This window comes from Candidozyma pseudohaemuli (genome assembly GCF_003013735.1).
Source record: "Candidozyma pseudohaemuli strain B12108 chromosome Unknown scaffold00001, whole genome shotgun sequence".
Classification (NCBI taxonomy): domain Eukaryota; kingdom Fungi; phylum Ascomycota; class Pichiomycetes; order Serinales; family Metschnikowiaceae; genus Candidozyma; species Candidozyma pseudohaemuli.
The window spans coordinates 1,971,930-1,984,081 of NW_020194435.1; the positions used below are offsets into that span (position 1 = coordinate 1,971,930).

The 12,152-nt window shown below is 46.9% G+C and overlaps 8 protein-coding genes across 8 annotated transcripts; 5 read left to right on the forward strand and 3 right to left on the reverse strand.

Moving 5' to 3' along the window:
- Positions 1-83: 83 nt before the first annotated feature.
- Positions 84-987, forward strand: YVH1 (tyrosine protein phosphatase; the record flags this gene model as incomplete). The annotated part of the gene is made up of 2 exons (XM_024856307.1): positions 84-880; positions 936-987. 2 exons carry the CDS (start codon positions 84-86, stop codon positions 985-987), a joined length of 849 nt encoding a protein of 282 aa, XP_024715906.1.
- A 57-nt stretch (positions 988-1,044) lies between these two features.
- Positions 1,045-1,761, reverse strand: C7M61_000883 (uncharacterized protein; the record flags this gene model as incomplete). The annotated part of the gene is made up of 1 exon (XM_024856308.1): positions 1,045-1,761. The coding sequence occupies one exon, from the start codon at positions 1,759-1,761 to the stop codon at positions 1,045-1,047; it is 717 nt and encodes a 238-aa protein (XP_024715907.1).
- Positions 1,762-2,103: 342 nt separating this feature from the next.
- Positions 2,104-3,405, reverse strand: NCS2 (Ncs2p; the record flags this gene model as incomplete). Its single annotated transcript, XM_024856309.1, has 1 exon — positions 2,104-3,405. The coding sequence occupies one exon, from the start codon at positions 3,403-3,405 to the stop codon at positions 2,104-2,106; it is 1,302 nt and encodes a 433-aa protein (XP_024715908.1).
- Positions 3,406-3,971: 566 nt separating this feature from the next.
- Positions 3,972-4,586, forward strand: C7M61_000885 (uncharacterized protein; the record flags this gene model as incomplete). The annotated part of the gene is made up of 1 exon (XM_024856310.1): positions 3,972-4,586. The coding sequence occupies one exon, from the start codon at positions 3,972-3,974 to the stop codon at positions 4,584-4,586; it is 615 nt and encodes a 204-aa protein (XP_024715909.1).
- Positions 4,587-4,821: 235 nt separating this feature from the next.
- Positions 4,822-5,163, forward strand: C7M61_000886 (uncharacterized protein; the record flags this gene model as incomplete). The annotated part of the gene is made up of 1 exon (XM_024856311.1): positions 4,822-5,163. One exon carries the CDS (start codon positions 4,822-4,824, stop codon positions 5,161-5,163), a length of 342 nt encoding a protein of 113 aa, XP_024715910.1.
- A 175-nt stretch (positions 5,164-5,338) lies between these two features.
- Positions 5,339-7,950, reverse strand: C7M61_000887 (uncharacterized protein; the record flags this gene model as incomplete). Its single annotated transcript, XM_024856312.1, has 3 exons — positions 5,339-5,342; positions 5,393-6,765; positions 6,814-7,950. The coding sequence occupies 3 exons, from the start codon at positions 7,948-7,950 to the stop codon at positions 5,339-5,341; spliced, it is 2,514 nt and encodes an 837-aa protein (XP_024715911.1).
- Positions 7,951-9,560: 1,610 nt separating this feature from the next.
- On the forward strand, positions 9,561-9,980 carry C7M61_000888 (uncharacterized protein; the record flags this gene model as incomplete). Its single annotated transcript, XM_024856313.1, has 1 exon — positions 9,561-9,980. The coding sequence occupies one exon, from the start codon at positions 9,561-9,563 to the stop codon at positions 9,978-9,980; it is 420 nt and encodes a 139-aa protein (XP_024715912.1).
- A 715-nt stretch (positions 9,981-10,695) lies between these two features.
- Positions 10,696-11,832, forward strand: C7M61_000889 (deoxyhypusine synthase; the record flags this gene model as incomplete). The annotated part of the gene is made up of 1 exon (XM_024856314.1): positions 10,696-11,832. One exon carries the CDS (start codon positions 10,696-10,698, stop codon positions 11,830-11,832), a length of 1,137 nt encoding a protein of 378 aa, XP_024715913.1.
- Between the last annotated feature and the right edge of the window lie 320 nt (positions 11,833-12,152).

Here is a 12,152-nt window from a genome sequence, read left to right on the forward strand (position 1 = left end):
GCCATATATTTGTAGTGGTGCACTGGTGCGATGCGCTTCTGCCCCGATAACGATGCCTCACTCATCTCTTCACATCGCTTGGCATGATACACCGTATTCTAGGTAACATTTTCCTACTGTCCCTAGATGACTTGGACGGCTCTGTGGATTTGCAAAAAGAATATGCGATCACCCATGTGATCTCAGTTTTGGAAGGTCTGGTCCCCGCGTATCTCGCAGAGAAGTTCCAACATCTTCACATCGAGGTCCAGGACCTAGAAACAGCCAACTTACTCGAGCATTTACCCAATGCAACCTATTTTATGGACCAGGCATTGATTTCCAAAGAAGATGCTGACGGGCAAAAGCACCTGGGAGCAGTGTTGGTGCATTGTGCTCAAGGCGTCTCCAGATCAGTGACAGTGATTATGGCTTATTTGATGTACAGATATAAGCTCAAGCTCCCACAGGCATTGCACGCAGTGAAAAGGCGGTCAGAGTCAGCTCAGCCGAATGACGGCTTCATGAAACAACTAGAGTTGTTCGAGCACATGGGGTTCACCGTTGATAAGCTGTCTAGCACATACAGACAATTCCTCGTGGAGCTCAGCTTGCAAGAAGACCCAAGTGGTCAGTCACTCGCTTCATCAAAAATTTTCGACAGCAGCAGCAACAGCAAAGAAAAAGCCAAAGGCACATACAACCTCAGATGCAAGCGGTGCAGGCAAGTCCTTGCCAATCAGGGTGATATAGAGACCCATGATATGCCAGGATCGGAGTCGAGACAGTCACAGTTTATCAAGAAGGCTCCAAACTCTCGCAGAATCGTGGCAGTGGCAGATGCGTCAAAGACTTGCTCACATTACTTCCTCGAGGAACCTGTAAACTGGATGCGTGAGGAGTTGGATAAGCAGGACATTGAAGGAAAATTCTCTTGTCCCAAATGTAGCCACAAGGTTGGCGGCTACAGCTGGAAAGGTTCACGCTGCTCTTGCGGCAAATGGATGATTCCAGCGTTGCATCTCCAGTCGGCTAAGGTGGACGAGATGAAAACAGTATAGATCATCAGTCATCTTCAATCACCATATCCACGTCGGAAGCATCGCAATTCAACACAGGAGGCGAGATGCGGTCAGTTTCAGCCGTGGAGGCGCTCACTCCTACCACCTGAGTATCGGTCAACGATCCAGAGTTAGGATTAAATACTCGACGTTCGTCTCGAGCCCCCACAGCATCATCATCATCCGATAGGTCAGAAGAAGCCTGAAAACTTCCTGAGGCGTCGACATCTTCAATGTCAGCGTCAAGGTCGTGCTCAGCACTAGCATCGGGCATCCCCGAGGGAGCGTCCTGGTAAATAGTAGTAGACACATTAGCATTCAGGTTCTCTGCCTGCCCAACATTGCAGTCCTCATCCTCCATCTCCTGGGCCTCAAAATCCAATTGAGCCATAGTTTTGTTCACACCAATGGGTGCCAAGGTGTAATAGCCTGTGGTTCGTATCGATCGTAGCTTCTCTAGCTTAAGAGACATTTCTGGCGTGAGCATCGAGGCCGAGCTTCCTTGTGAATGGTCATTATCATAATACGCTCGTGGACCAGGAGAATCAGCCAAATATGCGGACAATGGTGGGGCCACAGGTTTGCCTATTGAATCCATCCTACTTTTGTTTCTCAAGCTCTTTTGGTAACGATCATCTGTCTCTAGATGCACAGGCATGGTACGATTTCGACCTTCCCACTCGTTGTAGGTGTTGATGGTGAGAGATGGCACATCGAACATGCTATTTGTGTAACGGACTTCTGTAACGACTGGTCAATTTATCAAAAAAGAAAGGATCAGAAACGCTGTGATCTTTTGTGGTGCCAAAGTGAAGGAGGATAAGATAAACTTGATCTGGGTGTGTACCTTATTTCGCATTTGGATGAAGCCCTGTCAATATAGGAAACAGTGAGCTCGAGATCATGCAGAAGAAGATGCTTTCATTACTTGAAAAAAAAAAAAAAAAGAAAAACAAAAAAATTACGTAGCTTGTCCTTTTGGGGCAAGTTTAAACTCGAGTGTCAGAGAAAAACCCTAAACTTCCATGTGTATATGCCTTATCTATAAAAGTCCCATATTCCCCTACTCCTCGTCGGTCAAGACGAACTCATCCAAAATCTCATCCTTCGTAGCCCTTGTTGGCCATGCAAATTTGTCACCCGCCCCTAATAAAGTTACCGTGCACCCATAACATACTTCTAGCTTTTCACCTTCTAATTCGGAACACCCAATGACATTAGCGTATTCCTCAGCCAACTCCCTCTCAAGATCGGTTTCAAGAGGTGCAGCAGCCTTTACTGTGATGGACCGGAGCCACTGCTTTGGGTTAGTGTATATGTCTGCCAGACAGATACGACATTGGCCAGTGATCTCTCTCTTTGGCGCACCGAGCTTCTCTGCTGTCTTGACCACAGTTGAGGCTGTGGATGCATATCCGTTGAGCCCAAGGTCTTCGAAGTACTTTGTTGAAAGTGCCTGGACTGTCATGTTTTTCACCAAAGAAGCAGTGGTGGTGTTCTGCACTAAAAAGCTCTCTAGACCCTCAGTCAAGTCTAGGATAGCCTTGACTTCAGCGAAAAGAATGTCACGAAGTGGAAACAAGATGTGAATCTCGTTGGCGCCGTGGGGAATCGAGCGATCGGCTATGGCATGGTGAATTTCTGACCCACGGCCCTTGACAGCCAACGATAGCACTTCACTGGCGAGCCTGGTCATACTGTGGCCCAAAATAATGGTCTGACAGCCCTGTGATACAGAAGTCTGCCTTATTAGGTCTTGATATACTAGCTGCAAAAGATCGTCTCGCAGAGAGTTTGACGCACAAGCATCTAGAAGCAGCTGGACAGTAATGCTTTGATCAATTTCTTGGATATGGTGTATGACTTGGAACTCTGCACTGACTTGAATCCGTTGAAGAGAGGTCTTGTCTAGAAGAAAGGTATTGGGATCCACAATGACGACTTCAATATGCACAGGCTTAAAACGCTCAGAAATCGCCTTTAGACTCTGCTCAGCCTCTTCTCTGCCTGGGCCCTTCTTCTCGAGAATGTGCAACACCATCAAATCAAAACCTTGTTTTCCATTATGCCCTAGGTTCTGTTCCTGAAGGAGCGAAGCGACCATATCTAAAAGCACCAAGGAAGAGGCACCAAAGGAAACCGGGAGAAGCACTTTTTGGGTACCTAGTCTTTCTGCAACAGCCCCGTACTTCACCTTGTATCTTTCATTGAGCATCAGCTTTCGCTGCTTACCACGCATGAACCAGACGAAGCAGCCTGCGCAGAAATGATCTCTTCTAGAGATCAAGACGGCTCTTTTCTCGCCACATCTTTTGCATAGATCCTCGGTCTCTGGGTCTAAATACTGGACCGGCTGTGTGGACATTTGGTGGGGTGGATTCTGCAGCGTTAAGTATGGCGATGTAACGATGCCATCGGTGGGGCTAAGATCCGTGCACCAAACGGGTCTGCAAAATGTTATGTCACCAAAAACATCAGTGCACCACGACACGAGGGTTCGACAGAATCGCTTCTTACGCAACATCAGTGCACCGTGGCTCAACATACTCCGCCACAGATCTGTTAAGTGACCACACAGCGATCTGGCGCATCAAAAACGACACAAAATCCGTCGTGTCACGCATAGGGCCATGTTTGCGTTCTGGATGGGAAACATCGATTCTTTTCCAGACTTTCAACAACCTCATCTACTGTAATTTTAGATCGAGAAAAATATTCCATTGTTCCCTCCGCAAAAGATCAAAGACGTAGCAAATCAATCGAGTACCCCTTTCGTTTCCTGCAGGAACAAACGAAGCCCATACGTCCGTCCGCGGTGTATTCAGCTGCCAGAGAGGAGCTGTAGGAGAAGAACCCGTACCCCTAAGCCCCGACAAATATATAAATAGGCCCCCGAATTCCTCCCAATTGCGTCTTTTCAACAACTACATCATGTCTGCCAACGACTTTTACTCTTCCGGCCAGCAGGGCCAAAGATCTGACAACAACTACCAGTCCAACCCAAACCAGCAACAGCAGGGCGGTGAAGAAGGTGGTGACAGAGGCCTTTTGGCCACCATTGGTGGTGCCGCTGTCGGTGGATACGGTGGTGGTAAGATTTCTGGTAACCACTCTACCTTGGGTAAGATTGGTGGTGCCATTGCCGGTGCTTGGGGTGCCAACAAGCTTGAGGACAAGTGGGAGGACAGAAAGGAGGAGAAGAAATACGAGCAGCAACACGGCCAGAGCTACGGTCGTAATGACTACGGTCCTCCAGGTGGTGGTCCACCACCAGGCAACCACGGCCGTAATGACAACTACGGCGGTGGTCGTAATGACTATGGTGGTGGCCGTGACAACTTTGGTGGCCGTGACAACTATGGCGGTGGCCGCAATGACAACTACGGTGGCGGCCGTAACGACAACTACGGTGGTGGCCGTAACGACAACTACGGTGGTGGCCGCAACGACAACTACGGTGGTGGCCGCAACGATAACTATGGTGGCGGTCGTAACGATAACTACGGCGGCCAGGGCGGCTACGGCAACCAGGGCGGTAGATGGTAAGCTTTCGCTAGACGGTAAGCAATTGCCTTATTTCCGTACACAAAATGCACGATTGCACGATGAAAACAAAATGTAGGTTCGCCACGGGATGCAGAATGGTGAGAAGAACGCAGGCTTCCGTGAGCACTGGCTGCAAATTCATACTCTATTAATGTGCAGGTTAAAATGCTCAGCAAAACCCATGCACCCAAATCGTTAGACTTTCTCTACTATCGCTTCAGTAAGATCCGGGGAAATGGCAGAAGATAATACACAACAACAGAAGCCTACAGACAAGGTCGAAAAGGATAAGGCCATGGTGGACTTCACCAAGGGTGAGGTTCAAGACTATAAATTTTACCCGGATAATCCAGAGAATCACAGGCATAAGTACCGTTGGGCAGCCAAAGAACCATCAAAGTACTATGATCCATGCGAAGAGAGTCGACAAGCATCGATCGACTGTGTCTTGCGTAATCAGGAGGACAAATCGGTCTGTCAAGACTTCTTTGACGCCTATAGAGAATGTCTGAAGGACTTCTTCAAAAAGCGCAGAGAAGACAGAATGGCAGGCAAGGCTGGGTGGGGCAAATGGTAATCAAGCAAAATCTGACCGAGCATGACCCCCTCCACACAGACACGACTCCTTGGCACTTCTCCTCCATTTACCAAACATCATCGTTGGAGTGTGCATGAGATAAGGATCCTCAAGACACTTCCAATGTGCCAGGTGCAGAGAGTACCTTCTGAGAGGTCCCGTATCCTCCTCATCGCTATCTGATAATGCACCACTCCGTCCACTGCTCGCATCGCATGACCCAGCATACTTATAGTCGAGGTACAGCCTTGTGTTTTGCATCTCCAAACGGCCTGTCTTTCTGTTCACAGAACATACAAAAACAGCTTCTTTGGCTTCAGCAGGGAGGGACTCTCTGTTGAGTTTTTCATATCTTTTCATAAGGCCAGCCTTGTTTGATTCATCGACATTCTCGAGGAAACGGTGGAATACTTGATCCAATGTCTTCGAAACGTCGACCCGTATGACAAAAAGTGCATAGTTCAATTGAACATTAAAGAGACACGAGTCTTCATGCGTGATATGCTCACAGAGCTTCTCACAAAGTTTCGACTCCCATTCGAGTAGAAAGAATGATTTGGGAAGGTCACAACGGGGCTCGTGTTCGAACCTTTCAGTGATATCCCACATTGCCTTCTGGAACTTATCTCTGTACATTGGAATTTCATCGGTCACAAATTCATATCCTCTTGAAACCTCGTAGATCAGCTCCTTAAACTGATGAGTGAACTCTAGCGTGAGTTCTTGCTCATGCCTTGTGTATCTGTCAAAATCCCGTAGGCGCCTTTCAATGAAATGAAGATAGTTCAAAAAGAATGTTTCACCGAAGTTGCTAAACGGTCTTATGCGTAACCACTCGAGAAGTTGCAATTTGACTTGCTCATTTCTTACTCTTGAATGGTGGAAGGACTGACTAACACTTGATTTGTGAGATTTCATTTTTGTCTGGTCTAGAAATCGGAGGTCGCCCTTGTCGAAATCGACGATGTTACCATAGAATGGCACATTCAACGACTTTTGAATCGACTCCGAAATCTTCTCTTTTTTCATTCCGGAATTTGAAAGACCCAACATGAACGCATCATTCAAAAGCGATGCTTTAGATTGAATCACCTTGTTGGTGCAGTTCAACAAATACTGAGAACGGATTCCACCGCAAAGGTAAGATATAAAGTTGGAAAGGAGGTGGAAATCATTCACATCAGAGCCATCGTTGCTGATATTGAAATACCCATGCATAGTTTTCTTTTCGTTATCAACGTGCGTGAAGTTCAAGTCTAGCACATCGGTATTGCGTTTCGAATGGCAGTCTATGAGAGGGCCGAGCGAAAAGCTAGACCCACTGGTCAAGAAGGAGCAATCCAACCCACTGAGGATTCTATATTTCTCATCATTCAGGAGTTGATTCTCATCAATCTTGTCACCAAAGACATCGTACTGAAGGAGCTGATCCTTGCCAGACCTGGTCTTCCTTCTCTTTTTGATGTTTGACTCATCAGACTCAAGCTTCCTTTTCAAGCTAGAACGTTTACGAAGCTTTTTGACTTTAGTTGTAGCTTCAGAGGCATTTGGGTCAGCATAACGCTGGAAGCGTATGCTCGTATCGAGGCGATGATGGCGCTTCTGATGGTGATGATGCGAAGATTCATGAGAATGCGGGCGTTTTGCTACTAAAAGCTGCTCATAATCGGGGGTTGAGGGCTCCGGCCATAGTTTCCCAGCTCTTCGTTGGCTGAGGAATCTGTCCATATGAGAATCTAGACTCGATTTGCGTGACAGATGGCGTAGGGTTCCCCAGCGTCTTAGCAAAGGAGGCGATTTCTTACCAGAAGAAAGTGAGCCGGAGCTAAAGATAGGAGACTTTCCAGGGAAATGGGAGGAAGCTTTAATTTTGGAGATCGCATCCTGAAACTCTTCGTGATACGCTTTTGCGACCTCCTCCGACGATTTCTGTGGGGAGGTTTCCTCTCGGCGCTTCACTCTGATAGCGTTCTGACGCCTTAAAGGAACACCACCAGTGATTCGATTTGACTCTGGAGCAATAATAAGGGTATTACGGTTTGTGGGGTTTTGGCGTGCCGAAGAAAGAAGTAGACGTTGAGCCAGCTGCATGCTATCCAAGAGATTCGAATGTGCCTCCATTCTAGCTTCTTCGGGATTACGTGCATATTCTTCATCAATGCTTGCATCGTCGCTGATGCTATCCTCGTCAAAATCCTCCTGGGCCTCATCGTCAATCTCCTGATCAGAAGGTTCCTCAAACTCTGCGTCATTATCGGAGCTCCAGCTGGATGTGCTTCCATTATCATCACGCGTTGAAGAGCCTAGGAACAAATGGAACGGAGGAGCTGAAGACTCAGGGTGAGAAGCACTCATGCCGTCTCTAGATCCAACATTGGAAGATGCGGCCCTGGGGCTTTCGTCTAGATCAATATCCAAATCCATGTCGCTTTCCAAGTCGGGTATCACCAAGAAACGCACGGGGGATGCTAAGTTACGGATCTCGGCAGGGAGTGCCGTGGTTCGAATGTGACTTTGGTCCGCTTGTCTATAGTAGTCAGGCAGGAGCTGAACAGACAGGCGGCTAGATTGTGGAGACTGATCAGGAGCAGTCAGGGTCAGGTTTTGGCGGTTTTGTTCGTCAGTGTATCGATTCAAAAGATTGGCCAGAACCTCGTTCATACGGGCAAAGAAGTCCCGGGATAAGAGGTGGCGTAGGTTCGAGTTGTTGCGGATACCCTCAAATAGACCAGGAAGCGTGAGTCCTCTTTGGGGCTCGTTATTCTCTGGCGACGTGGGTGGGGGCATAGGGCCAAAGGGGCACAAGCTTAGGGAATGATGAAATCAGATAAAGTCTTGCCGGAAGTTTGTGTTTTATTGGGGTAGTGTGGTTGAAGTTAGTTGCCAGGGCCCTGCGAGATTACTGCACATTTACTAACGGGTCAGACCAAGGCACCGGAGCTAAATCGGCCCAGGAAGGGGTGGGGATATTTGTGGGAAGGGCAATAACTAGAATGATCTTGATGATATTGCTTGTTTTGACTTTCGAAGCTTTCCATGTTTCACCAATGTCAGATCGCTAGATTGCCATGCGCAGATTATCTGAGACAGATAAGACCGATAAGGGTAAACATCGGGAGGAACAGGTGAGACTTAAGTATGCTTTTTTTCTGGGTCGATATTGTTAAAAGAATCATATTTGTAGGATGTCAATGTTTTGTAGTTGTTGCCTGCTTGGTGTGAATAGAGCGCTTGTGGAAATTGGATACTGTCGTCAAGGGGGAGTGTAGACTGAAGATTCTCGAATATGATCGAGTGTCAATATTGAGGAAGAGAGTTTTTATTAGTTGAAGCACATACAACCTCAGCTTTGCCGGTGGGACTACATCATGGTGAGGGATATCGTATTGAGCAACAACTTACATGTACATGCCACTTAATTGCGGGAGCTATCGACTCAAGTGAAAGTCTCATTTATAAGGCTTGTATGAGATGGAGAAGGTGAATGGATTTCCCTGAAAGTCCACTCTGTGTTAATTGATGCTATCACCATTCGGTGCGGTATGCCACATGCGGTTTCCAAATCATTCATCAGAAAACTCATTTCAGTGGTGACAATTCATGGTGAAAAAACGATATCGAGAGAACCGGGTCATCAGCTGTGCCCCACGAGCTTGAATCCCATAACTTAGTGGACAGACAAGAATGAACCTTCATGCTCCCTAGGAATCCACATTGTACTTTGATCGACATACATTCCCTTCCTCCAACCATAAGGCCAAAATAATTACAGTCTAATTTGCGAGTGCAAGGTCTTCTGTGAGGTGATGACGAAGAAGGTTTGATGAGTAACAGGCCTGGTTTACCCAAGTCGCATATCGCTCGTTACCTCACCTCTTTACCATACCACTTTATTGCAGCCAAACATTGTAATTCTCCACTAAAACGACCAAAAGTGTAACGTACTCATTGTTTATTCACTCGTAAACATGAATCACGTCCAGGAAGAGTAGAACGAGGTCACACGGGTCCCTTGCTTGAGAAGGGAGCGAAACCGAATTGAAGCCCACCAATGCATTTCCCAAACACTCCATCGAAGCCAGTTAAGAGAATTGCATAAAAAAGATTCACGAATTATTCCGAATTTCAAACGGTAAAGCTCCTTGCGTTTACTCATTCGCATGCAAACCACCTTTACACTTAGCAACACCAGATAAACGGTGACTATGAGGCAAATCTATAGAATTTGAGTAAGACCAGAAACCGAAGATTTCAAAAACATCATGTTTTCACACAGAATCATCTTATTGGCTCTATTGTAGAACAGAGTGACCTACTACCCTGGTGTGTCCTGCACACGCGGGAAACCAATCAAACACTTTTCATTTCTCACATCTCCACCATAATAGCCGTTAGATATGTCGACGTCGATTATCCGTACCATCAAGAATATCTATCATTCTGGCTTCAAAAGAGCCGCTTGGCAAATCCAGTCCCACAATGATACCAAGAGAGGTTGGCTTGTGGGTACCGATGACTGGGGTAACAAATACTACGAGACCGATGTCCCTGAGGAAATCCACATGAGAACCAGATGGGTTGAATACAATGACTGGAACGTGGACATGTCAAATGTCGAGCCAGGCTGGCATTACTGGTTGGGCTATGGTACCAACACTCCACCTGACCGTTTGCCAAAGGACCAGGCTGCCTCAAGAGCCTATCCTTTAAAGAAGCACCAGGGCAACCTCACGAACACTTCAGGTGCATTTGTAACATACAACACGGCTAAGCCTAAGCACCAGGCATGGGCTCCGGAGGTCAGGGAGAGAGTTTAAGTAGACTAGCACATTTAATACATTGCATGAACGAGGAGATTGTAGCAAATGGGGACGGCGGACATAGAGGGAAGGGGATCAGAATTGCATCATCAGCTTATCGGGGGCTTGATTCCTTCATTATGAGTCGCTTTTACAATCAAAATTATACCATTTTACGGCTTCAGTAGAGTGCTACTCTCATACGAGGCGTGCAGTCAACTGAGAGTAGCACCAGGTTACAACTTGATACCCATAAAAAGAATCTGTAATCATCAGAGACAGTGTAAGCATTTTGCTTGGGGAATAACCTCGCTGTGTGGTACATCATCTTGACTGGTAGCACCTTCATAAGGCCATAAAAAGAGCACCCCGATGTCGGACAAAGGGGAGACACCCCCTCTATTATTCGCTTCAATTGTATTCACAATCTCATGGTCGTATTTTCTTCATCCATTCATAGGCAAAATGCCCAGTTACTGTCAGCTCATGCACTTCACAAGTGCTCTTTCGCAGTCAATCATTTGCAGCCATTCCGTAAACCACCTTCATTATCCCGAAATTTACATTAAATGGCGAATCGGGAAAACCACATTCCCGTGCCTTCGTAAATAAATTCCTAAAACTCCTGCAACAATCGTCCGACTGGACCCCTAGTGCCGGACTTTCCTGTAGCGCAGATGAGCATCTCGTTTTTTTCACTTCCCCATATTTCCATACTCTCCAAACTACTATAATGAGCGGCTCGGGAAAACTTCCTGCTATTGCGTCGGACGCTGTGCTTAAACAATCGGTGCCCGTGCCAGACGACTTTGAGAAGGTCAGAGGCATGGACTACTCTCAAGACTATGCCTACAACTCCAAGGCTACCGACTTGATCGCTTCCATGAAAACCATGGGTTTCCAGGCACTGTCGGTGGCTTCTGCTTGCGACATCATCAATGAAATGGATAGCTGGAGAGGAAAGCTCAAGGACGAGTTGCCTGAGCACGAGCGTGGTGGTGAATTCGACAGTGAGGACCGTCAGAAGGCCACCATCTTCATGGGCTTCACTTCCAACTTGATCTCCTCGGGTCTCAGAGATACTTTGAGATACTTGGTCCAGCACAAGAAGGTTTCTGCCATTGTGGCCTCTGCTGGTGGTATTGAGGAGGACTTGATCAAGTGCTTGGCTCCTACATACCTTGGTGATTTTGCCTTGCCAGGCAAGACCTTGAGAGACCAGGGCCTCAACAGAATTGGTAACTTGCTTGTGCCAAACGACAACTACTGTAAGTTCGAGGAGTGGATTGTACCTGTGTTGGATAAGATGTTGGAGGAGCAAGAGGAGGAGATGGCCAAGTTGGGCAAGGAGGGCTTGAATGCTGATTCTGCCGCCATCTGGACTCCATCCAAATTGATCGACCGTCTTGGTAAAGAGATTAACGACGAGCTGTCAGTGTTGTACTGGGCTCATAAGAATAAGATCCCCATTTTCTGTCCAGCCATTACGGATGGTTCTATTGGTGACATGTTGTTCTTCCACACCTTCAAAGCCAGTCCGCAGCAGTTCCGTTTGGACATTGTTGCTGATATTAGAAAAATCAATTCCATGTCCATGGAAGCTTCCAGAGCAGGTATGCTTATTTTAGGTGGTGGCTTGGTCAAGCACCATATTTGCAATGCTTGTCTCATGAGAAACGGAGCCGACTGGGCAGTCTACATCAACACCGGTCAGGAATTCGATGGTTCTGATGCAGGTGCCAGACCCGACGAAGCTGTCAGTTGGGGTAAGATCAAGGCAGATGCCAAGCTGGTGAAGGTTTATGCTGATGTTACTGTGGTGTGGCCCTTGATCGTGGCTGCCACTTTCGCTGCTAAAAGACCGGAGTAGATGGAAGTTGAAGGACTTAGAGGAAAAGGCCACTCACAAAAAGTGCTTGTGCCGTAGAAGCTGTCAGGTTGGCAATGTATGTAACGAAAGCGACGAGAAGCAAGAGCACGGAATCAAGTGTAAATATGAATCCTTATGAGAAACCACGAAGAAGTGTAGCTTATCTGTGTAGGGCACTGGCTGGATGGATCCGTATTTCAGGGTTATGCACGATAATGCTTACCTGAAAAGGTTTCACATCAATCACAAAATTCCATATTTTCAGCTATACCCAAGTTTTTATTCCTATCAGACAGTTTGATCCTCAACATCCTATATCT